Consider the following 25,650-nt stretch of genomic DNA (forward strand, 5'->3'; position numbering starts at 1 on the left):
GAACCCGAGAGGGTGGGCCGGCGACTCGAAGTGGACTTCCGGGTCGCGGCGGAGCGGGCTCTCACGTGGAGGCGGGGAAATTTCGCCCACCGGTGAGTGCCAGGATGCGTTGCAGGCGGGCCGGCGCGGGGTCTGGAGATTGCACCAGAGGAAATGCGCGGCGGAGAAGTCGGGGAAATGCGGGCCACCCGCATCCCTAAATCCGACCCCTTCAGTCGGTGCGCGCCTGCTCCGGCCTGAGGCCGCCGCCTCCAGAAAGTTTTCCCGCCTCAGAGCCGGGCCTGGGACCCCACGTAATCCCTCCCAGTCTGTTTGCTGCGGAGGCTTGGGCGCATGGGAGCCCTGGAGGCACCGATCTCACTTCCTGGCTCCCGCGCGTCCTGCCGGTGATCCTACGGGGGAGTGGGGTGTTGCTGCACTGGGTTTGGAGTCCTGTGGGCGGAATTCCAATCTCCTGTTTTCCACTTGATGGCTTTGGAACCTAGGGCAAGTGAATTATTAGTCTCTGGAGCTGTGAGGTCGGGTATTCACAATGATCCTCACAAAGCTGCCGCGGGAATTTAAAAGCGCTTTTGTAGAAAGCATATGTGTTTGCAGGACATGCACTGTAATGTTCTTTTCCTTTCTCTTTGAAAGAGTGAATGCATTTGGTCGCAGGGCTCAAGAGGAGGATGCTATCTGTACTTTTCTAAATGGCAGAGATGGGGAGAGAAGGGGATTAAGAGTTGACCCGCAACCTCCCGGTGGATTCTTTGTTCTTACCAGATCTCTTGGCCACTCCCCTGTTCTGAAGTCGTCTTGGCTTTCTTGACTACACTATTTCAAGGTTTGCACCTTCTTCTTTGCAAGCTCTTTTATCTCTGCCCACTTATTTAAATGCCAATACAATAGTCCCCCTCCCCCGTTATCCCCGGGCAGTACGTTCCTAAACCCCCAGTGGATGTCTGAAACCACAAATAGTACCGAACCCTAAATATAACTGTTTTTTCTTTTGTATACTACCTGTGACAAAGTTTATAAGTTAGGCACAGTAGGGCAGGGTGCGGTGGCTCACACCTGTAATCCCAGCACTTTGGGAGGCCGAGGTGGGCGGATCACTTGAGGCCAGGAGTTGGAGACCAGCCTGACCAACGTAGTAAAACCCCGTCCCTACTAAAAATACAAAAATTAGCCGGGCGTGGTGGTATATGCCAGTAATCCCAGCTACTCAGGAGGCTGAGGTGTGAAAATTGCTTGAACCGGGGAGGTGGAGGTTGCAGTGAGCCGAGATCATGCCACTGCACTCCAGCCTGGGCAACAGAGTAAGATCTTGTCTCACAAAAAATTAGGTACAGTAAAAGATTACCAACAATCTAGCTAGTAATAAAATAGAACAATTACAACAGTATATTGTAATAAAATTTGCACGCGTGTGATCTCCCTCTCAAGATAACTTGGTGTGCTGTGCTCACCTATTTTGGGACCAGGGTTGACCGGGGTAACTGAAACCTGGGAATGGGAAACCTGGGATTGGGCCGGGGACTACTGTATTTTTTGAGGTCTTGTCTCAGGCTTGTTCTGTTCAAGGCTTAATCACCACCCATACATTCCTAACTTTATGTCGCCCATGTCAGCATGGCCACCCAAACACACCTCATCCATATATTCACCTGTCCAGTGAACATCTCCAAAGCATCTGTCCAATCAAGCCTGTCCCTTCAGCCACTTGCCTTCAGTACCTTTGTCTCAGGGATTAGTAGCACCATCCTGCAGTTGTTCTTCAGAAATTTTCCTGACAACTGGTAGGACAGGTTATACAACCTCTACCACCCTGACCTTACCACTTGCTTTTATCACTTGTATCATTGTTATTAAACCTTATTTCCTTCCACACCTACTTGCTTCTTGATGGGTGGTGGTTTATGTTGTTCATCTCTGTCTCTCTAGCATGTATTCATTCATTCAGTGAGTATTTATTGAGCACCTGATATGTGCCAGGCACTGAGCAGGATGCTAGAAATAAACCAGGAAACAGGGCAGACAGGAATGAATGAGTATAGTTATTCCCTTGACTCTTCAAGGTGCTCCTGGAGTGAGTTATGAATGAACTTGACCTGTAGCTCAGGCCTGGCCTGGCTCTTTGAAGCTCTTAACAGTGAGCCAGCTCCAGTGTGGACCCTGTAGGTTCTGAAGCTGAGGAGGGCTGCAGGATGGAGAAGCTTTTCTTTTCTCTCCCATAATCCTAACTGCCTGTTAGATATTTTGGGATATTTTGCTTCTAGATTCTGGGAATGTCTAGTGCAGGGAGCAGCAGGAACTTGGCTGGGGACTGGAGTGAGAGAAGTGGTCCAGCTGGACGCTGAAGGGTATTGAGGACCCCACAGCCGTTTCTCACAGGTGCTTCCATGGTATCTGTCCAAGACAAGCTGGGTGCCCTCAGTACTGTGTATCACTGTGACTCATTCAGTGTTGGCAATCAACTTCACATTTTAAAAACAGTGAAACTAGGCCAGGCAAGGTGGCTCATGCCTGTAATCCCAGCATTTTGGGAGACTGAAGCAGGCGGATCACTTGAGGTCAGGAGTTTGAGACCAGCCTGGCCAACATGGTGAAACCCTGTCTCTCCTAAAAAGGAAAAAAAAAAAAAATCAGCTGGGTGTGATCGCGGGTGTCTGTTATCCCAGCTACTCAGGGGAGGCTGAGGCTGGAGAATCACTTGAACCCAGAGGCGGAGGTTTCAGTGAGCCAAGATCATGCCACTGCCCTCCAGCCTGGGCGACAGAGCAAGACTCTGTCTCCAAAAAAAAAAAAAGAAAAAGGGATTTCACAATGTACCAAGCACTTTTCATGCGTTGTCTCATTTACTCTTTTCAACACCCTTTTGAGGAAGGAGGTGTTATATTCCCCCATTTTCCAGATGAAGAAATTGAGGCTCAGGGAGGTTAGCTGATTTACTTAAGGTGAGAGAACCATTTAGGTTTGAACCTAGGGCTGTCTGGATATAAAATTTATGCTGTTTCTATAGTATTTCTTTTTTTGCTCTAAAGGAATCATGTCCATTTTCCCTATCCCGTAATGCTTAGTCCACCCACTCAAAGAAACATGGCTCTTGGCAATGCTTAGTAGAACTGAACACAGGATGGCTTGGTATAGGGGTAACTTGTACCATTCGTTTTTTCAGGAATGATCACCAAGACACACAGAGTAGACCCTGGGGTCCCAGAGAAGAAAAAGAAGAAGAAAGTGGTCAAAGAACCAGGGACTCGATACTCAGTTGTAAACAATGATGATTACTTGGCCGATGTTTCTTCTGTAAGAGCCACATCCCCCTCTAAGAGTGTGGTCCATGGGCAGGCGCCTGAGATGCCTCCAGTGAAGAAAAAGAAGAAGAAAAAGACGGGTCTCAGCACCCCTTGCGAGGGGCATGTGGAACCTGAGACAGTGCTGCATGCCAGACGGGCAGAGAAGTCACCCAGCCCCAGGAAGCAGGTGCTTGGCCACTTGGAGCTCCTCAGTGGGGAGAAGAAAAAGAAGTCACCTCTGGCCATGTCCCATGCCTCTGGGGTGAAAACCTCCCCAGACCCCAGACAGAGTGAGGACGAAACCAGAGTTGGCAAGAAGCTCAAAAAACACAAGAAGGAGAAAAAGGGAGCCCGGGATGCCACAGCCTTCTCAGTCCAGGACCCTTGGTTCTGCGAGGCCAGGGAGGCCAGGGATGTTGCGGACACCTGCTCAGTGGGAAAGAAGGATGAGGGACAGGCAGCCTTGGGGCAGAAACGGAAGCGGAAGAGCCCCAGAGAACACAACGGGAAGGTGAAGAAGAAAAAAAAAATCCACCAGGAGGAAGACACCCTCCCAGGCCACTCCAGGCCCTCCCGGTCCATGGAGAGCAGCCCTAGGAAAGGAAGTAAAAAGAAGCCAGTCAAAGCTGAGGCTCCGGAATCCATCCCCAGAAGTGATGACCCTAAGGCCTCTGCAAAGAAAAAGATGAAGTCCAAGAAGAAGGTAGAGCAGCCAGTCATCGAGGAGCCAGCTCTCAAAAGGAAGAAGAAGAAGAGGAAAGAGAGTGGGGTAGCAGGAGACCCTTGGAAGGAGGTAGGTTTTCCTTCAGAAATGGACTCTGCCATGGGAGAATCAAGGGTGGGGCTTGGGAGGGGTGTGTAGGCATGTGTGCATGTTTGCACATGCACGAGTACTCATGCTTATAGCTAAAACCCTGGTTAAATTAATTTCAGCCGGAATAGGGAGTTTATTGACATGCAATTGAAAAGGTTATGGTTAAACTAGCTTCAGGTATGGCTGGATCCAGGGGCTCATGCAGCATCATCGATAATTGCAGGTATCCTTTCCTACTGAAACCAGCCAAGTTTTCCCTGTCTGCCATCAGGGTCTGAATTAACTGGGATTAATTTTACAGATGAATCCCTTGCTTTCTGAACTCTTGCCACTTGCTATCCAAAACTCAGGAACCAAGTAACGTGAGATAACAGTGCCCGTGGCTATCTGAGTATCATCAGAGCTCAGTATACAAAATTTATAAATCAAATAGATTTGGGTAGCAGGAGATGCCTGTGTGAGACTTCCTCAGCTCTGGGCTTTGTAGTTTTCTATCTTGGTTTATGGCCCATCCTCCTCCTCCTCTTCCATCACATCGTGGCTTGATGGTTCCGGCAGCTCCAGGCTTTCATCCCAGCAGTTCAGCTACCCCCAAAGGAAGAAGGTAGCCCCTGTAAAACTATGACAGAAATCTCAGGGCCACTGTCACAGGCCTCAGTTGGATCAGTCTATCCAGAAGCTCTAATCTAAAACCAAAGGTGGCCGGGTGTGGTGGCTCATGCTTATAATTCCAGCACTTTGGGAGACCAAGGCAGGCAGATCACTTGAGGCCAGGAGTTCGAGACCAGCCTGGCCAACATGGTGAAACCTCGTCTCTACTAAAAATACAGAAACTAGCTGGGCATGGTGGCAGGCGCCTGTATTCCCAGCTACTCATGAGGCTGAGGCACGAGAATCGCTTGAACCTGGGAGGTGGAGGTTGCAGTGGTCCAAGATCACACCACTGCATTCCAGCCTGGGTGACAGAGGAGACTGTCTCAAAAAAAGAAAAACTCGAGGTGAAGGGCAGGGGGTGTCAGTCACAACTAAACCACACTGTCTGAGATGCGGGAAGGCAGTTTCTGAGAGGAAAACTGGAGTTCTGTTACCAGGAGGGAAGGAGCAGATGATGGCTTGGTGAAAACCACAGACACCCGCTGTCTTCAGCCTGCCAGGCTGCCTGGAGTGAGAGAGGGAGACCTGAGGCGAGCCGGAGGGCTGGGGGTTCCCCAGACCCACAGCCTTTCCCAGCTGAGCCCCTTCCAGGGCCGGCCCCCATTCCCATCCTCAGGTGTGTGCGGACGTGTGGGCAGAAACAAGATGGTGTGTGTCTTGTTTCAGGGTGTGTGTCCTGCTCCAGACAGTGTCCGGCCCTTCCGTGTGGCCGGTGGCTGACATTTCTTGAGTGCTTACTGTATGCCCAGACTGCCGTGTATCAACCCATTTCATCCTCCTACCTGTCTGGTGAGGTAGCTGCTGTGGGCACCCCCATTTAACAGATCAGGAAACTGAGGCTCCAGAGACTTAATACCTTGTCTAAGGTCAGGCAGCTGGCAAGAGGTGGAGCTGGGATTCAGACTCAGCTAGTCTGGCTTCTGAAGTTAGCATTTATCCCTTCTCAGAAATCATCTATGTAATCTCTTATAGAAGCAGGTATTATTGGAGCCCCAGAAATGACTGTCTTCTATTAGCATAAACCCCAGATTCTCTTCCCAACTCTGCAGCAGTCTGCTGGGTGACCTTGAACCAGCCATTGCTTGGTTAGAGGGGGAAGGGAGGGGAGGGGTGGCCTCCATATCAAAGGCCTCCAGGTGTTAGCTTTGGTTGCGGGATTTCTCCAGCTTTGCACTAGTCCATTAGCCTTGGTTTACCAGCATCTTCCTTTATTCAGAAACTTGGAGTTGGGAGGAACCCTAGAAGCTTGGGCGCAGCCACCATCAGACTCTAGAATCCCGTCTCCCAGGAGCTCAGTGAAAGGGAGTTCCCTCTGCTTAACATCTGTGAGGGGGACTGTACCTCCCACAGCAGCCCACCCAGTCCGGCAAATGCACATGTGTTCCGGGCCTGGATGAGTGATGGGAATGGAGAGGGCCTCCAGGGTCATCACACACGTGACGCTAGGTGCCAGGCAGAGCCCGCTTCTCAAGTGAGGACGCATGAAATGTCAGCATTTGTCATTACCGAAGAACCCCAAGAGAGTGGCTGGCCTGAGGTCTCGCTGTTGGAGGGTCTTCAGGGCCAAGGCGGGTGGGAGAGCGTGGTGCATTTAGTGTGGTCTTCAGCCTCTGTCCTCTAGTTTGGTGTCACCACAGGAGGTAAGTGACGTGTGTAGTGGGAAAGGTTGGACACAAAGCCCTGGGTCGGGAGATGTGGGTTAGAATCAACAGGTCCCTGAGCCATGGGGTAACCTTGTAGTCACTTTACCTGTCTGAGCCTCAGTTTCTTCATCTGTCAAATAGGTTAATACTACTGTTTTGCAGGAGAATTGTGGAAGAGAAGGGATGGGAAGGACTTTGCTGACTATGAGATGTTTCTAGGTGGCAGGGCTGGGGGTGATGCCATGGTCTGAGGTCTTTTCTGGACTTTGTCATGGTCTCACCCCGCTGGGTGCAGGGGCAGAGGCCATTCGTTGTAAACTTGAACCTTACCCAGCTCTGCCCTCTCCTGCAGGAAACAGACACGGACTTAGAGGTGGTGTTGGAAAAGAAAGGCAACATGGATGAGGCGCACATAGACCAGGTATAGCCCAGACCCTCCTCAGGCCCCTCCCACTGCCTCCTGCCACCCCTGGAGTCTCACTTGCCGCCTGCCAGACTGGCTATGTGATCCTGGTCTCAGGGGTACCAGGGACTCCAGAGGCCACTGGGCTAACCGCCAACGCACACCTCCCGGGCAGGGAATGCGTGCTTTCCCCATCCTCACGCTGGGGGCCCTTCTGGCTGCCGTGGCCATGGCCGAGAGGCCCGACTGGCCATTCCCTGTTACTTGCTGCAGGATGTGGGGGACATGTCCCTAAGACCCTGCAGCTGGGCAGGTGACACATGCTCAGCCAGGCCCACATGCTGCCACCCCCTGGGCTAATTCAGGAGCATTCAGAGGAGAAGTTTTGTTGTGAATCAGCTTCTGCTTCTGTCGTGCCCAGATTCCCTGGCAAATGCATCCCTGCAGGAACTGGACTTTTTGGCCTTAGGGGATTTTTTTTTTTTTTTGAGACGGAGTCTTGCTCTGTCGCCCAGGCTGGAGTGCAGTGGTATGATCTCGGCTCACTGCAAGCTCCACCTCCCGGGTTCACGCCATTCTCCTGCCTCAGCCTCCTGAGCAGCTGAGACTACAGGCCCACCACCACACCCAGCTAATTTTTTTTTTTGTATTTTTAGTAGACGGGGTTTCACCATGTTAGCCAGGATGGTCTCGATTTCCTGACCTGGTGATCCACCCGCCTCAGCCTCCCAAAGTGCTGGGACTACAGGCGTGAGCCACTGTGCCCGGCAACTTGGGGGATTTTTATGATCCTGGACCCTGAGGCCTGGCAGGACATAGGGGTAGCCATATGGGCCTGGTGTTAGACCATTACTGACCGGGGGACCTGGGCAGGCACTGATCTCACCGACCCTCGTTTTCCCCATCTGTGAAGTGGGGCTCATGACAGCATGGACCGTCACAGGCTGCTGTGAAAACCAAGTGAGGCCATGTTTGTGAGGCAGTCGGCAGTGGCCGGCCTCATATCTGTGCGTAATAAATAGCAGCAATTAATTGCTCAGTTGGTGCTCCAGTGGCGTCCTTGAGCCATGCTGGCAACCACGTATGAGATGGAACCAGGTGCTCTACTGGATATTTACGTAGATATTCTTCTTAGATATCTACATAGATATTTTTCTTATTTACCCTTGTTTTTCTTAATTACCCGTCAAGGTAGCTGATAGGTCCATCTATTGTGGTTAAATAGACCAGTGTTTAGAAAGGTTGAGGGACTTACCCAAGGCCACACAGCTAGTTAATGGCAGTGCGGGGATTCAAACTAGCCTCTGGATAGGCACGTGGCTCACGCCTGTAATCCCAACACTTGGGGAGGCCAAGACGGGTGGATTGCTTGAGGCCAGGAGTTCGAGACCAGCCTGGCCAGCATGGCGAAATCATCTCTCTACTAAAAATATAAAAATTAGCCAGGTGCAGTGGCGCACACCTGTAGTCCCAGCTACTGGGAGGCTGAGGCGGAAGAATCGCTTGAGCCTGCGAGGCAGAGGTTGTAGTGAACCGCGATCGCACCACTATACTCCAGCCTGGGTGATGGAGCAAGACTCTGTCTCAGTAAATACGTATATACATACAGACCACCCTCTGCCTGACTCCACAGCCTGTTTTCTTTGTAGAAAACACTTTTACTGTCACAAAAGTTAACTATGGTGTCCTCTGCACAAGAAGGCGGTGCTTCGGCGTTGCATTTTGGGAAAGTCTCCATCTCACATGGCTGCTACAAACAAAAACTGTTCTAATGGTGAAGGTGATTAAGCCTTAGTTTCTAGGAAAATTCATTCTTAAGAGGCTAAAGAGGATAAATGACCCTGCCCAGTATAGGCCAAGGGGCTACAGCTCTTGAGATGCTAAGAGAATATTTTGATAGTAGCTTCCTATCGTTTGTAGCAGAGTCAAGCTGCGCTAGTTCCTCCCATGCTCCGTTCCCCCAGCCCCGTCTCTGTCCTGGGTTTTAAACTTGAAAGAAGATCTCTGTGTCTGATGGCCCTCTTCTGTTATCCTTCTTGCTCAGGTGAGGCGAAAGGCCTTGCAAGAAGAGATTGATCGCGAGTCAGGCAAAACGGAAGCTTCTGAAACCAGGAAGTGGACGGTAAGTTTGGGGCTAGGGCTCTGCGAGGAGGTGGCACGCTCAACCTCCCGACACCTCCCCTCGCCTCCAGCATGAGGAGTGGAGCAGGAGAACCAAGTGTGTCCAGGCCCCAGAGGCAGCCCCAGCCTGCAGCTGGCTCCCTCCACAGCACAATTTGTGCTGAGCTAATTTCCTTCCTTCTGAAAGGGGCACTTGCCTCCCTCCTAGAGAGCTGACCCGTGAGATAAGCTGCCTGAACCTTTGTCTCAACCCTGGACTGGTGTGGTGTCCTAAGGATTAATCACCGAGGACACATTCCAGCGAGCTCTTGCCAGCGGTGGACCATGCCCTCGAGGGGCTGTTAGGAACAGGGGCAAGAGGCAGAGGTGAGGGGTGGTAGTGGCCTCTCTCAGGCCTGGTTTTCAGATCCACTCTGACTGGGAAATGTCCAAGCCAGGCCTGAGAAGATCTCTCAGGAGGGAGGAGGGTGCGAGGATCATGAGGCCGGAGAGTGCGAGGTTGGCAAGCTGGGGCCCTGCTGGGGTTCAGTGGAGCTCTGTGCTGGGTGCTGGACATGGAGCAGACAAAGCCCATGTGATCCCCATCATTGCACTCACGGTCTAGAGGCCAGAGCTGGGTGAGCGTGGCAGGAAAGTGCTCAGCAAACAAGGAAAGGAAGATCAGTTGAGGTGGCAGTAGCGGTCAGGAGAAGGAAACAGTACAGTGAGTTGGAGAGAGACTGCGGGCGGGGGCTGCAACCGATGGGCGAGGGCTCGGAGATGGTAACGCGTGTCCAGAGATGTTCAGGGTGCAGGGGCCCCAGCCCTCAGGAGACCAGGGGAAGAGCGTTTCAGTGAGGCCAGTGGCCGGTGCAGACCCCTAAGGTAGGAAGGGGTCTGGAGTGATCTGTAGGGAAGGCCAGTGAGGCACGGCACTGCAGCTGGGACGAGGGACAAGAGGGCTGCAGGCCACAGGCCTCGGCCTCATCGGCCATGGTAGAGAGCTGGCCTGGGATCTGGCTAAGTGGGATCAGCTGAAGGGCATTGACTGGCAAGCGGGAAGACCTGGTAGAAGGCTCAGCCCCTAGGCTGCAGCCCAGCCTGAGGATGGTGGCAGAGGATAGACAAAGAAAACAGCTTGGTGATTTCCTTTGGAGGCGCAGCTGGCGGGACTCGTTCATAGATTGGATTTCGGGGAGAGGAAAAGAAGGGTCTGGGTGACCAGTGAGGCTGGCCTTCCGGCTCTGTCAGAGCATTCAGAAAAGAATCAAAAGATCTGAAATCACTACTGGCTCCGCCACTGTCTAGTGGTGGGACTCTGGCCAAGTACCTTCCCCTGAGCCTCTGTCCACGCCTGTAAAATGGGACTCGTACCCTGGCCTGGTGGGGTATGGAGTGGGGCTTTGTTATGGGTCCTGCCTCCCTTTCTCTGCATGCCACCCTGCTGAGCTGAGCTGAGCCCAGCTGATGGGACATCCAGCTTGAATAGGGAAGACAAGAAAAATGGCAATGTGATTTGGAGCCGATGTCCTGGGGGCTGTCCCTGGAAGGACGTCAGGAGAGTGATCCTGGGGCACAGGGCCTAGGACATGCCGTGCCACTGAGACGTGTGGTGAAGTGGCTCTCTGGGTGGGCAGCAGCCGTCGGAAGTGCCGGTTCACCCAGGACCAGCTGGCAGCCTCCTGCTCTCCCTAAAACCCATGTGGGGTGGTCATAGACAGCCTCTCACTCTAGAAACTGCAGGGCAGGGGAGCTGTCATTATTCCTGCGTCTGGGCCACCATGAAGCTGGGAGAATGTGTCACTGCTTCACTCAGGTCAGCTGTAGCGACAACTGGTTCTTATTCTCCCAAAGCCAACCCAGGAGTAAGTGCTGGGCTGGTATCTGGCTTGGGAGCGGAAAGTTGCCAGGCGGCATGGAGGTCTGCAGTCTGGTTGGGGTAGGGGGAGAGGAGTGGCCAGTCACTGAGGGCTTCGGGTGTGCCATGCATTGTGCACTGGGCTTTTGGTGTCAAATCTGCCATATGTCTCACTGAAGCCCTATGAGGGGATGTTATGGCCCCACCTTAGGGATGAAGACGCTGAGGCTCAGAGAGATGAGGGGACTTGAGCAGGGTCACCCAGGGGAGGCTTCCTCCCGGGTCTGCCTGACTTCAGAGTCAGTCTTCTCGGGAGGTGAGTTTCTTTCCTCTCTCGCCGACCTGGGAAGAAGGGGGTCTGGAGGGGCTCTCCTGCATTTTCTCGCACATAGGTGGTAGAGCACTCTGGCTGGAATGGGGACCCCCGAGTTCCTGGGCTTGGCTCAGTCTGACTTGGCTGTGTGACCTTTACCCCTGTGGGCCTGCACCCCTTCCCGCTATAAAACAGTGCTTCTGAGAAGCACACTTCAGATTCCCACTCGCCCTCTCCCACCCTCCAACTCACCCAACGTTAGGCTGCTGGTTGAGGGCCCGGCTGCTGGGCTCTGGGGCGCCCTGTGGGGATGTGGGGGAGGTATGCTGTCTTGTGAGGTGCACGGTGAGGGGTGCGGAGGTAGGGGGAGGTGCGCTGTGTGGGGTGGTTGGGGGAGTGCGCTGTGGGTGGAGGCAGGGGGAGGTGCGCTGTGAAGGGAGGCTGGGGGAGTGCGCTGTGTAGGGTGGTGGGGGGAGGTATGCGGTGGGGGGAGGTGCGCTGTGTGGGAGGTGGGGGGAGTGTGCTGTGTTGTGAAGTGAGGCACACTGTGCTGTGTGCCATGAGTTAGGAAACGAGGAGGAAGGCAGAAAGGCAGCTGTGTGTGCAGAGGTGGGCAGTGGTGTTGGCTGGACCTGGGCTTGAATTCTGGGGGTCACTAGTTAGGTTTCTGTCTCCAGCTAAGCTGCAGACCTTTATTTCCTCCTCCGTGCAATGGGAATCACAGCAGTGTTCTCATAGGGCTGTCGTTAGGATTAATGGAATAATCCACTATTGAGCTTATTAGCACTGTGCCTGGTACACAGCAGCCGTCTAATCTGCTGGGCCCTCCCTGATGAGGCTGGGGTCAAGGGAAGGAAAGGGCTTTGGACTCAAGGGAAATAGCCACCTTCTTCCTCTCTTCCCAGGGAACCCAGTTTGGCCAGTGGGATACTGCTGGTTTTGAGAACGAAGACCAGAAACTGAAATTTCTCAGACTTATGGGTGGCTTCAAAAACCTGTCCCCTCCTTCGTCCAACCGCGCCCCCAGCACGACCGCAAGACCCAACATGGCCCTCAGCAGGAAGGCGGCTGACAGCCTGCAGCAGAACCTGCAGCGGGACTACGACCGGGCCATGAGCTGGAAGTACAGCCACAGCCGCGGAGCCGGCCTTGGTTTCTCCACTGCCCCCAACAAGATCTTTTACATTGACAGGAACGCTTCCAAGTCAGTCAAGCTGGAAGATTAAACTCTAGAGTTTTGTCCCCCAAAAACTGCCACAATTGCTTTGATTATTACATTTATGCTGGAGATTATATTTCTTTTTGTGAAAAATCAGATCTTGGTGATGACCTCGAGCAGCAGGATATAAATAACTCCCATAAGCTTAGCGTTCCAGTAATGGAACACTAGGCATAAATGGTTTATTCAGTTGTGCAAATGAAAGCCATCTGACAGTTGGCTCACATTGAACACCTGTGGAGATTAAGGACAAGGACAACTATCTTGATGGGCTTGGATGAACTGGGGTGGGGCAGCTCATATTTCGGGAGCCAGGAGAACGAGTGAGTGGCTAAAACCTCCTGTTTTCTGTGTTAAACATTCCGTCCCTGTTTGAGACGTCGATATGTACAGTTAACCTTTGTTGAGTGTTTAGCAGGTGCTAGGCAAATACTAGTGTTTTCCATAACGTATTTAATCTTCATAATTATGAAATGGGTGCTATTATTAGCCCCGTCTTATAGATGAGGCAAGTGAGGTTCAGAGATAAAGTAATAAAATTGCCTGGGGTCACCCAGCCACTAAGTGCCGGGTGTTGTACTTTTGTACCCGAAGCCCTAAGTTCTCTCTTCGCCACTCTGAATGTTCCCTTTAGGGAATTTCCACCAGAATCCTCGTTGGGGATGGAAATGTCTTTGGATTGAGGAAAAAGTTTTATGACAAAAGTCTGCATCTCTGATAAAAAGTGGAGTGAATGAGGAACGGAGAATTGCAAGCTCCTTTTCCTCCCTTTTCCTTTCCCCCGTCATAGAGCAGCTGTAGGCAGCGAGGGGTCTGAGTTGTTGCCAAACACATGTGGCTGAGCTGCTGCTGCTGCTGCTGCTGCTGCTGCTGGGAAATGCACCTTTAAACCCGTCCTGCCTTTTCCACTGGCCTCCCTTCGGCCCTAAGTGCTGAGGTAGGATTTTGTCTTTTTGTGCTTTGACTGGATTCTGAACAAGGCATTTTAGGAAGAGTGATTAGTCCTGCAAATGAACCAATGACAGATTCCCAGGGACATGTGTGTGTGTGTGTTTTGAGATAGAGTCTCACTCTGTCACCCAGGCTGGAGTGTAGTGGCATATCATGGCTTATTGCAACAACTACCTATCCAGCTTAAGCGATCCTCCTACCTCAGCCTCCCAAGTAGCTGGGACTGCAGGTGTGCACCATAACAACCAGCTAGTTTTTTAAATTTTTTTAGAGATGGGGTCTCACTATATTGTCCAGGCTGGTCCCAGATTCTTGGACTCAACTCATCCTCCTGCCTCGGCCCCCCAGTGCTGGGATCACAGGTGTGAGCCACCGTGCCCAGCCCCTGGGATGTATCTGATGAGATTCTTTTTTATCACAAGGAAGAGAATCCCAGGTGACTTCTGTAGGTGGATATTGAATGCCAGGAGGAGATGAACATGTGGAGATGACACGGGAAGTTGCCTCATTAGCTGTTGGGACGGTGTTTCCAAGTCTGGACTCTACAGCAAGCCTCAGAGAGCTCCAGGTCCAGTGGCTGAAGTCGCACATGACCATCTGTGACCACCTTCTTTGCATTCACCTAGCCTTTTACATCCCAAAAGACAGGTTCTGACTGGGACATTTTCATGATCATTCAGCCTGTACACGCATCCTACAGACATCCCAGCCCAGGCAGGCCTTGATGGCCAGAAAGTTCAGTCTCACATGGCAGGAAGGCCTGATTAGGGCCTGGTTCAGCAGCCCGTCAAGGAAGCGTTATCTTCATCATCCCCACATCATCAACACATCCCCTTGATAAAGTGTTGGCTTTATCAAGGCTAGTACAAAGATGGCAGTAACAGTTCCAGGCAGCATATCAAGACTCTAGAACATTCCAGAGGAAGAAAAGCCTTTTTGTGTCTCAGGGAAACTTCCAGAAGCCTCCATTGCTGGGCAATGAGTCATCTGCCCATACCTGCACCCGCCCCTGTCATGGGAAGGGTGGTGATTCCCCTCAGTCAAAAAGAGTGGATGCTGGTCAGGTGGCCATGGTGTCCACAGCTGCCCACTGGGCAGAGGTGAGGCAGGCACTTCAGACGGTTTCCCTGGCTCTGAGCCCTGACCCGCAAGCGTTGGCCAGGTCAGTAGTTGTACAAGTGTGTGCTACAAGGACCTACTTGGGCCACTTCCCTCAGGATGTGAACTTGGCCTGCCTTTCTTTCCTGGATTCAACCTTGAGGTACATAATGGGAGAGGCCGTGGAAAGCCCAAGAGGCAGTGTTCTGGATTTGAGTGAGCGCCTTCTGGGCACCTCCTCCTTTGATGGAGAAACAAATCCCTCCTGACCTTGAGCAACACTATAGCAATGTGCTTGGTGTAAACAGGAACCAGCCGTTTTTTTTTTTTTTTTTTTTTTTTTTGAGATGGAGTCTCGCACAGTTGCCCAGGCTGGGGTGTAGTGGCGTGATCTCGGCTCATTGTAACCCCTGCTTCCTGGGTTCAAGTGATTCTCGTTCCTCAGCCCCCTGAGTAGCTGGAATCAGCCATTTCTATTCATAGTTTTTATTTTGCCAAGAGGTCACCCTGATGTTGGCCTGCCTTAGCTCTTTTAAAAGGGTTGTACTCTGCCGGGTGCAGTGGCTCACGTCTGTAATCCCAGCACTTTGGGAGGCCGAGGTGGGCAGATCACGAGGTTAGGAGTTCGAGACCAGCCTGACCAACATGGTGAAACCCCGTCTCTACTGAAAATAACAAAAATTAGCCAGGTGGGTGTGGTGTCACAGGCTTGTAATCCCAGCTACTCAGGAGGCTGAGGCAGGAGAATCGCTTGAATCCGGGAGGTGGAGGTTGTAGTGAGCTGGGGTCACGCCACTGCACACTCTAGCCTGGGCAACAGAGTGAGACTCCGTCTCAAAAAAATAAAAAGGTATCTTTGGGTGATTGTGGAGAGAAGGTGATCCCATGTCCACTGTGTTGCTCCCATCCAAGCCCTGCTGACTGGTAGCTCTCACGAGGGTGTGATGGTCAGGCCTTGCCCCTGGTGTAAATTCTGTCTGTAATGGTGTGTGACTTTTTTTTTTTTTTTTTTGGAGTCAGAGTCTTGCTCTGTTGTTGCCCAGGCTGGAGCGCAGTGGCACAATCTCAGCTCACTGCAACCTCCGCCTCCTGGGTTCACACCATTCTCCTGCCTCAGCCTCCCGAGTAGCTGGGACTACAGGTGCCTGCCACCACGCCCGGCTAATTTTTTGTATTTTTAGTAGAGACGGGGTTTCACTGTGTTAGCCAGGATGGTCTCAATCACCTGACCTCGTGATCCGCCTGCCTCGGCCTCCCAAAGTGCTGGGATTACAGGCGTGAGCTGCCGTGCCCGGCTGAGGGTGTGACTTTCTAACTCAGCATCACCACTGGCTTAGGAGTTCCATTGGCACAGGGGGGCTTTATTGCTTTTCTATGTACATAAGAACTTCAGGTCTCACCAGTGGAGGTTGGGCAGCCAGGACACCACGATGCTGGGTGTCTTCAGAATGGACTTAACCTGCTTTCTGCCAGTGCAGACCACCATCGCTCAGATGAGCAGGACCCCACCTACTCTGTGGCAATCTTGTCTTTGGAGAATCACTCTAGCTCCCATCCTTTGTAAATTAATATTGGTTTGAGCACTACCCTCCAGCATGGCTGCAGTGAGCCATGATTGCATCACTGTGCTCCAGCCTGGGTGACAGCAAGACTGTCTCAAAAAAAAAAAAAAAAAGTATTTGCCAAATAGACACAGTCCTCACAAAAGAAGTTGGCAGAATAACACCCCTTCCTACCACGTATCCTCAGAACCTGTGTATTTGTTAGGTTACAAAACAAAAGGGAATTAAGTTTGCTCATCAGCCGACCTTAAAACAGGAAGAGGATCCTGCATTTCTGGGTGGGCCCAAGGTAATCGCAAAGATCCCTAAATGTGGAAGAGGAAGGCAAGAAAGAGTCCGCGTCAAAGAGACTTTTAAGAAAGACTTGACTAGACACTGCTGCTTTTGAAGATGGGAAGGGAAGGGTCAGAAGCCAAGGAATGTACGTGCCGTCTAGAAGCTGGAAAGGAAGTAGATTCCCTCCTAGAGCCTCCCGAAAGGAGCGTAGCCCTGCTGATGCCTTAATTTTAGCCCAGTGAGACCAGGTGGACTTCAGACCAATAGAACCGTCAGATGACAACATTATGTTTTAAGCCGCTAAAATTGGGGCAATTTGTTAAAGTAACAATAGAAGACCTAATATAAGTCTCATGTAGAAGTTTCCATCATTTTTCTTTTTCTTTTTTTTTTTTTTTTGAGATGGAGTCTTGCTCTGTTGCCCAGGCTGGAGTGTGTTTCACCATCTTGGCCAGGCTGGTCTCGAATTCCTGACCTCAGGTGATCCACCCACCTCGGCCTCCCAAAGTGCTGGGATTACAGGCGTGAGTCACCGTGCCCAGCCAATAAATTGATTTAAAAATAATTTTTAGCCCCTTTTACTGTCTTGAGGTTAACTAAGTGTTCAACTGTAGTCTTGTATTTCTCAGAGTAAAAATGAAATGTAATCTATGTCCGGTTCCAGTGTGGATCTTCTAGAAGCACAATAGTTTGCAGCACTTTAAATCCACAGCGTGGATGCATTTTCACAATGGCAGTGGGGCTGAGAGTATGAATCACCAATCGGTATGAATGCTTTTACTGATTCAAAATGAAATGTCGGTGCAAGCTCACCAGTCGTAATAGAAGAATCAGGTTCCGCCAAACTGTTGGAAGAAAAGCAGACAGAATCACATGCTGTTGAGAATTGTGGCTGCAAAACAAACCAGGCTAATAAATTTAGACACGTTCTCTCTCTTCTGGAGGAAGACAGTCAGAAGTAATTAAATGAACAGTCATGAACATAAATGCTCCTTCAGGACATTTATTCAGTTACTGTATACTGAAGCCACAGACAATTTCAAATTTGACCTCGCTTTCTCCTTTGGTCCACCAACACAGATTCTAAGTCCAATCAAGAGCTGCTTTTGATAGGAAAAAGAGTTAATGGAGTGCTATTTCTGCCTTTTATAAATCCTCCATAGAGGTTCAGGTAACACTGAGTTCCAGACTTTGGGCGTGCTCTAACTTGAAGGTACAAAGTCTGGAATGGAATGGGTCTGAAACTTTAAAAGGGGACTGCTTTTCAAAGTCCTTTTTCTAAACTATGAAAGAAAAAAAAAAACACCTCCCAGAAAAGAAAGATGTTACTTGCATTCTTGTTTCTCTCATGCTAAAGGCCCATCGGATTGGGCTGAGTAGACTGAAGGCCACTTGTGCAAAGACAACGCAGAGACGCTGCTTCTCAATGAAGATTGCATTTTAATGCTCTGACAACTCCCATTTCTTCATTGTCAGAATAACCTGGATAGAGGCCAAAGCTTAAACCAATTTGCACATATGTAAAAAGAAAAGGAAAATGCGAAACCTAAATTGCAATGAGAGTTCAGGGCAGCAGAGCAGATCCTCCTGGATTTGGCGCCAGAGTCCCTGAGCCTGCGGATGGGCCTGGGGGTTAGGTCCTTGTTTGCAGAGGGAGTCTGAGGGCCAGCTCCGTCAGATGAGTCATGTCTGGTTGTTTGCTTTGCTTCTTGATGTATTCTAGCGTTTTCACCTAGGAGAAAAAAGAAAGATCCATCTCCTTTCTGGTTCATTATCCTTGGAGCCCAAGGCTCTAATGAATCAGCCATTATGTGAGCTTAGATTTCTTAGCAGAGAATAGTGAGTTTTTTGAGGGATGAGGGGAGGGAAGAAATCAAAGTCTTTAACTTGTTGGATTGCAGCTTGCCCTAAAAATCAGATTTGGGTGTGACCAGAAATGACTGATGTTTTATGTGTATGGTTTTTATGCAGAGGGAACAGACTTAATTTTAAAGCTGTGCTTCTGTTTTTTGTTCTGGAGACAGGGTCTTGCTCTGTCACCCAGGCTGGAGGGCAGTGGTGTGATCATAGCTCACTGCAGCCTCCAACTGCTGGGCTCAAGCCCTCCTCCCTCTTCAGCCTTCCGAGTAGCTGGGACTACACATGTGCACCACCATGCCCGGCTAATTTTTTTTTTTTTTTTTTTTTTTGTAGAGACCAGGTCTCTCTCTCTTGCCCAGGCTGGTGTCAAACCCCTGGCCTCAAGCGATCCTCCTGTCTCAGCCTCCCAAAGTGCTGGGATTACAGGCATGAGCTGCCACACCTGGCCAGCTCTGCTTTTCACTGCTAGGAAGTGATCCAGCAGAAATGGACCAAGTGCCTTTCTAAAAGGGGAGATTGGGGTTGTCTGTCTGATGTCCAGGCCACAAGGCTGTGTTGAGGGTGGCTGTGCACTGGCCAGTGGGCTTATACCACGCGGCCCTCCGAGCGCCTCACCATGGTCCTGGTGTCTGCACAGCCGTGCCTCTGTGCCAGGTGCCACAGGTTGACGGAGAGCTGGTTGAGCTTGTTGTTGCGTAGGTCCCCATGGGCCAAGATGCTGTTAAAAAAGGAAAGGCCCAACGAGCTCTGGCGCTTCAGGGCCTGAAACAGAAAACGGAGGTTACTGCCTTGCACTGGGGCTCAGGCTGTGCCCTGCAGAGATGCTGTGGACAGTGTTGACTCTGGGGTAGGTCATGCCTGAGTTCCAGTGCCAGCTCTGCCACGTATGTGCTGTAGGGCAAGCTGCTGAACCTCCCAGAGTGCCAGCTTCTTCATCTGTAAATGACAGTAAGGTCACCACTGCAGAGGGTGGGGATTCAGTAAGATGACGAAGCTCTGTGCCCACAGATGGTCATTACTCATGAAATGGAAGAAACACCATTCAGGGAGGTCGAGGAATGAAGGGTAACCAGCGGTGACAAGCCTTTAACACAAGTACAGCTGAAAACTGAAAGGCTTCACCTTGCCTCTTTCAGATGTGTCCTCAAACTACCCAAAGCTGTAGTCAGTATTCCTGCCCCTGGGCTGCCGGTAATAAAGACCAAAAGACATCTCCTCCGGAACTGAGCTCCCCAATCCTTGGTGCCCATATCCAGCCTTTACATGCTGGCATCAGATCTTCCCTTTCTTGCTCAGTAATCTGATGTGAGAGGTATCTTGCCAAAAAAAAAAGTCTAACCACAGCGTCATGGTTGACCAAACCTGAACTCCAGCTTTGAATGATAAGACAAAAGGGAAAATAAATCTCCAAAATGCAACCCCAGGCCCAGGAGAGAGGATACAACTTCCCCAAGGGAAACGAAGGCCCCTCGAACAGCCACATCAACAGGTGGGTACCTGCTGTTCAGGAACCCATGGGGCCAGAGCAGATCCCACATCTGCACAACATCAGTGCTGCCAAGAGTCTCGTGTCTGCTCCCTGACAGTGAATGCGTGTAAGAGCCCTGAAGAGTGTGCCAGGGATTCTGCTCTGTGCTTCATACAACTCGCCTGATTTAACCTTCATGACAACTCCGTGGCAGGTACATTCCTAACCACCCATGATAGACAGAATTCTAGAGGCGTCTCCCAACATTCCTTCCCCTGTTATTCAAGCACGCATCCCGGTGCTGCTGTGGAGAGACTGCAGATGGAATTAAGGTAGGGAGCGTATCTTAGATGACCTGAGTGGTCCCACTCGAATCACTGGAGCCCTTAAAAGCAGAAGCATTTCTCCAATCAGAATCAGCGACAAGCAGTGGAAGAGAAAAACAGGAAAGAGGAGGAAGAAGGGAAGTCAGAGATTCAAGGCATAAGGAGAAGCTGGCCCACCAGTGCTGGCCACGAGCTGAGAAACACAGGCAGCTTCTAGAAGCTAAGAAGGACGCCCGGCCAACAGACACAGGACCTCAGCCCATGATCACATGGAACTGCAGTCTGCAAATACCCTGAAGGAACAAGGAAGTGGATTCTTTCCAGTGCCTCCTGATAAGAGCCCAGCCAACAAGACCTTGACTCTGGCCTTGTGAAACCCAGAACAGAGACAGCGGTGCCAGCCAGCACTGACTTCTCACCTACCAGTGAGATCACAAATGGGTACTGCTGTAAGATGCCAAGTTTGTGGCAATTGGTTATGGCGGCAACAGGAAATGAATACGCTCCCATTCTGCAGATGAGGCACCTGAGGCTCTGAAAGGTTAGGAACTTGCCCAAGGACCACAGTTGGGTCCTCACAATGCAGAGGGGAGTCCGAGCTCCAGATGTCTGACTCCAGAGCCTGTGCCCGTACTTGCAGCCCTCTCCAGGCCACACACTCAGGGTCGCATCTTACCAGGAATCGGAGTCGGAAGGGCACGAGAGACTTGCCCAGTGCTGCGAGCCAACTTCGGCTATGCATTTTTCTACAGGGAGTAAGAATGGCTTGACTGGGCTTACACCAAAACACCTTTCTTCCTGCTTTTCTCAACTACTCTTGGTGGCTAAAACCACCTTATCAACCATCCATCCATCCAACGTTCCACAGGTATTTCACATGGCGCCTGCCAGATGCTATGCCAACTGAGTTACCCCTTCTTACTGTCCTTTCCCAAGTGATAATTTAAAGTCTTTTAGTGAAAAGAAAAAAAAAATTAGCTGAGCATGGTAGCACACACCTGTGGTCCCAGCTACTCAGGAGGCTGAGGCTGGAGGATCACTTGAGGGCAAGAGTTGGAGGCTGCAGTGAGCTATGATCCCACCACTGCACACAACCCTGGGCATCAGAGCAAGACCCTGTCTTAAAGAAAAAGTCAAGGAATAGCTTCCAATGCAGTTGGGCAAGGTGGGGAGTGGCAATTAAGAATCTTCAGCACCCCCCACCCCCACCCGGCAAAATTGAGCCTGCCTTGGCAACAGCCTAGAGCAGCGACAGTCACAGAAGCAGCAGAGCCGACGGCGAAGAACCCAGTCATCAGGGAGCAGGTTGTGCTGTGGGCGCCCAGGCCCGCGGGCACCAAGAGAAAAGCGCTTTGGCATGGGGCATGCGGGCTGGCACCTACTGGGCACAGACTCTCAAACTGGCTAGCGACCGCCTGCTCTGGCGTCATTTGTTCTAACAGACAATGCAGTTATGCCCCAAGTGGGAACCCGAGCCCGTTCTGCTCTCCTTTTAACCTGGTCCTCGTCCGACACCTGGGAGAACGGGAGCCCCGCTTTCTGCTTGGATCTAGAAGAACAAGCTAAAATAAAACTCTTTCAAAGCCAACTAAGTCTCCTTGGAGAGAGGCCCTTTGACTACCTTTCACTGAAGTGGGAGAAATTGTTTTAAAAGTCAGACAAGCAGCACAATACCTAATTGGCTATTTCTCCATTCCATATCTTCTCAATTAGCAAAAAGCTCAATTCGCATGTGTTTTAAATGCCAAAGCCCATTAAAAGTGAAATCATTAGAGATGTGTCTGAGGGATGAGACACATGCTGATATTCAAACACCGAGAAAAATACACACACGTAGCTCGGGAACCAAATCAGGGCCTGATCCCCTCCCCTCGCCACAGAGGTTTTAAATAGAAAAGAGCTGCTTTTCCTATGAGAATTGTCATTTCCAGGAAGCTCTCTGGGTTTGGCACAGTTCCCAGCTCCACCACACCCAAACAACTTCATGAAAAACAGCTTGTGATTAAAATGAGGCTGGCACCTTCACGTGGCCTTAGAGGATGATTTTGGAAGCAGGGTTGCTACCAGAGCTAAGAGAGATGATTCTCAGGACGGCACAGGCTTCAAGGTTTTCCAACAGCAGGAAGCCCCCCACCCCACTCGGTGGGGAGAAATCCCACCAGGCCTTTCCTGGTCTGTGATGGGCCTGGGTACCAAGCCTCATGCTCTTGGGGGTACCAGACTTCAGAGGACTCCAATATGGCTGCTTGAGCTAAACTTCAAATTGCACCATTAAAACGAAGGATAGCCGGGCGCGGCGGCTCATGCCTGTAATCCCAGCACTTTGGCAGGCTGAGGCAGGCGGATCATGAGGTCAGGAGATCGAGACCATCCTGATTAACAGTGAAACCCCGTCTCTACTAAAAATACAAAAAATTAGCCAGGCGTGGTGGCACGCGCCTGTAGACCCAGCTACTCGGCAGGCTGAGGCAGGAGAATCACTTGAATCCAGGAGGTAGAGGTTGCACTCAGCTGAGATTGTACCACAACACTCCAGTCTGGGCAACACAGTGAGACTCTGTCTCAAAAAGAAACAAAACAAAACAAAAAAAACGAAGGATAACATGTTCAGTTTGAGCTTGGTCCACCCATGTGACCATGTTTTTGTTGACTGATTTATTTTAGAGACGGGGTCTTGCTCCGCTGCCAGGGTTGGAGTGTAGTGGTGCAATCACAGCTCACTGCAACCTCGCACTCCTGGGCTCGAGCGATCCTCCCACCTCAGCCTCCTGAGTAGTCCCAGCTACTCAGGGTGCCCTCCGCCATACCTGGGTAACTTTTCCATCTTTTTAGAGATGGGGTTTTACTATGTCCCCCAGGCTGGTCTCAAACTCCTGAAATCAAGCAATCCTTCTTCCCCGGCCTCCCAAAGTGTTGGGATTACAGGCATGAGCCACTGTGCCTGATGTTTTTGTAATAAATATGCACACGCGGACAGACATTCTCAGTGAACGGCGCTGGTATTCACGCCATGTGAAATGTTCTTCAGAAACATTCCATCTCTGCTACTCTTTCAGAGTTTTGTTTCAGAATCACTATCACCATCAACCCCTCTCTCCACCAGAGAAACAGACATCAATGTTAAATATAAATAGCTCCAAATTATATGGTTCTGGGCTTCATTTTTATTGCAAGCTTGGGACTTCTGGGCTGTGATCATTTATGCTGTCAGTAACCACCTCTGATTAAACCCGGCCTGTTGCCTCAACATGAAGAAATGTAATTTTGAACCACATGTCAAGTTTTCTGTGGGTGTGACTTGTCAAACACACGTCACTGTTCTAAGGAGTCCCTGAACTAGAAGGTGGAGCCAGAGCCAATGGTTTCAAGAAATCAGGGGAAGGCTGGGCATGGTGGCTCACTCCTGGAATCCCCAGCACTTTGGGAGCCCGAGGCCATCGTGGGTCGATCACTTGAGCTCTGTATTTATTTTATTTTTTTTTGAGACGGAGTCTCGCTCTGTCACCCAGGCTGGAGTGCAGTGGTGCGATCTCAGCTCACTCAAACCTCCCCATCCTGGGTTCAAGCAATTCTCCTGCCTCAGCCTCCCGAGTATCTGAGATTACAGGCATGCGCCACCACACCCGGCTAATTTTTGTATTTTTAGTAGAGATGAGGTTTCACCATGATGGCCACGCTGGTCTCAAACTTCTGACCTCAAGTGATCCGCCCGCCTCAGCCTCCCAAAAGTGCTGGGATTACAGGCGTGAGCCACCATGCCCGGCCAAGCTCAGTATTTTGAGAGTAGCCTGGGCAACACAGACCCCGGCTCTACAAGCAACAAACAAAAAATTAGCTGAGTGTGGTGGTGCACGCCTGTAGTCCCAGCTACTTGGGAGGCTGACATGGGAGGATCACTTGCGTCCAGGAGGTTGAAGCTGCAGTGAGCTGAGATAGTGCCACTGCACTCCAGCCTGGATGACAGAGTGAGACCCTGTCTCAGGGAAAAAAAAAAAATCAGGGGAAAAAGCTAAACAAACTTTCCATGGGGGGATCGAATTTGTACAAGCTGAAGGTGATGGGCTTCCATTATTCCTGTAGGCTGAAAGGACTCTCTCCTGAAAACCATCTACACAGAAAAGGGAAGAGGTATGAACCCTTGCTGAGTGTTTGTACATGTTTGTAAAAGGCCTTTTAAATGTGTATTTAGGGTTTTATTTTCTCATCCTGATTCATGAGCCTCACATATGCAACATTTAAAAAATTATTGATACATAAGATTTGTGTTTATGAGGTACATGTGATGCTTTGTTACATGCCTAGAATATACAATGATGATGCCAGGGTGTTTGGTGTGTCTATCACCTAAGCATTTATCATTTCTTTTTTTTTTTTTTTTTTGAGATGGAGTCTCCCTCCCAGGCAGGAGTGCAGTGGTACGATCTCAGCTCACTGTAAGCTCCGCCTCCCAGGTTCAAGCAATTGTCTGCCTCAGCCTCCTAAGTAGCTGTGATTACAGGTGTCCGCCACCACACCCGGCTAATTTTTGTATTTTTAGTGGAGACGGGGTTTCACCATCTTGACCAGGATGGTCTTGAACTGCTGACCTTATGATCCACCCACCTCGGCCTCCCAAAGTGCTGGGATTATAGGCGTGAGCCACCGCGCGCGGCTGCATTTATCATTTCTATGTGTATGGAACATTTCAAGTCTTCTCTTATAGCTATTTTGAAATGTATAATACATTGTTGTTAACTATAGTTACTCTGCTCTGCTGTTGAACATTAGAACTTAATTCCCTTTTATTCCCCCTTTTTTCTTTTCTTTTTTCTTTTTTTTTTTTTGGAGACAGGAGCTTGCTCTGTTGCCTAGGCTGGAGTGCAGTGGCATGATCACAGCTCACTGCAGCCTCGAACTCCTGCCTCAGCCTCTCCAGTAGCTGGGACTACAGGCACACACCACCACGCCCGGCTAATTTTAAATTTTTTTTTTGAGATGGAGTCTCACTCTGTCACCCAGGCTGGAGTGCAATGGCATGATCTGGGCTCATGGCAACCTCCACCTCCTGGGTTTAAGTGATTCTCCTGCCTCAGCCTCCCAAGTAGCTGTGACTACAGGCGCACACCACCACGCACAGCTAATTTTTTCTCTATTTTTTGTAGAGGTGGGATTTTGTCATGTTGGCCAGACTGGTCTCGAACTCCTGGCCTCAAGTGATCCGCCCACCTCAGCCTCCCAAAGTGCTGGGATTATAGGTGTGAGCCACCGTACCTGGCCTAATTTTTAAGTTTTTTTTTTTACATAGAGAGGATTTTACTATGTTACCTAAGCTGGTCTCAAATTCCTAGGCTCAACTAATCCTCCCACCTGGGCCTCCCAAAATGTTGGGATTACAGGTCTAAGGCATTGTGCCTGGCCTATTCCTTCTAACTATTCTATCTATCTTTGTACCCATTAACCAACCTCTCTTCATTGCCCTCCCCCCGCACCCACACACACATCCACATACACTTTCCAGCCTCTGGTATCAATCATTCTAGGAGAGTTGCCTCATCTGATACTCACTGGTTTGATAAACCAGTTTTCCTGAAAAAGAAACTGGGGTTCCAATGCCACTCTTTCCACAAACAACCAAGAGCCCTCCAGGCACTAACTTGCTCAGAGTTCTGGTACTACAGCTCGGGGTCCCCAAGATCAGTAGAACACAAGTCACATACCCTCCCTCCCTAGAGAAGGTGCTGTGAGGTGCGATGGGCCCCCAGGGCAGCAGCATTTCTGCAACTGTTGGGCATGTAGGTCTCTGCCCTCTTTTTTTTTTCCTTGAGACGTAGTCTTGCTCTGTCGC

The 25,650-nt window shown here is 50.6% G+C and overlaps 4 protein-coding genes across 7 annotated transcripts in view; 2 read left to right on the forward strand and 2 right to left on the reverse strand.

The window, feature by feature from the left end:
- IQCK (IQ motif containing K) overlaps window positions 1-25,650 on the reverse strand; it is a 959,718-nt gene that overhangs the window by 134,656 nt on the left and 799,412 nt on the right. The gene's annotated exons all lie outside the window — the stretch shown is intronic.
- The window catches only part of GDE1 (glycerophosphodiester phosphodiesterase 1), a 241,834-nt gene that overhangs the window by 19,564 nt on the left and 196,620 nt on the right, over window positions 1-25,650 (forward strand). The window lies entirely within an intron of this gene.
- KNOP1 (lysine rich nucleolar protein 1) lies at window positions 15-12,849 on the forward strand. Its single transcript, XM_050775017.1, has 5 exons — window positions 15-92; window positions 3,161-4,074; window positions 6,745-6,813; window positions 8,840-8,917; window positions 11,972-12,849. The coding sequence occupies exons 2-5, from the start codon at window positions 3,163-3,165 to the stop codon at window positions 12,290-12,292; spliced, it is 1,380 nt and encodes a 459-aa protein (XP_050630974.1). The 5' UTR covers window positions 15-92; window positions 3,161-3,162; the 3' UTR covers window positions 12,293-12,849.
- The window catches only part of VPS35L (VPS35 endosomal protein sorting factor like), a 149,534-nt gene continuing 140,427 nt past the window's right edge, over window positions 16,544-25,650 (reverse strand). For 2 of the 4 annotated variants that reach the window (XM_050775005.1, XM_050775007.1), the window contains 2 exons: window positions 18,648-18,794; window positions 17,160-17,904 (listed from right to left, as the gene is read on the reverse strand). In XM_050775005.1, the coding sequence (XP_050630962.1) occupies window positions 17,806-17,904; window positions 18,648-18,794 (246 nt within the window). In that variant the 3' untranslated portion in view covers window positions 17,160-17,805. Of the gene's footprint in view, window positions 17,018-17,159; window positions 17,905-18,647; window positions 18,795-25,650 lie in introns of those variants that run through there. The other 2 variants (XR_007722281.1, XM_050775006.1) reach the window with 2 other exon arrangements.

Source organism: Macaca thibetana, chromosome 20 (assembly GCF_024542745.1).
Source record: "Macaca thibetana thibetana isolate TM-01 chromosome 20, ASM2454274v1, whole genome shotgun sequence".
In the NCBI taxonomy this organism is placed as follows: Eukaryota; Metazoa; Chordata; class Mammalia; order Primates; family Cercopithecidae; genus Macaca; species Macaca thibetana.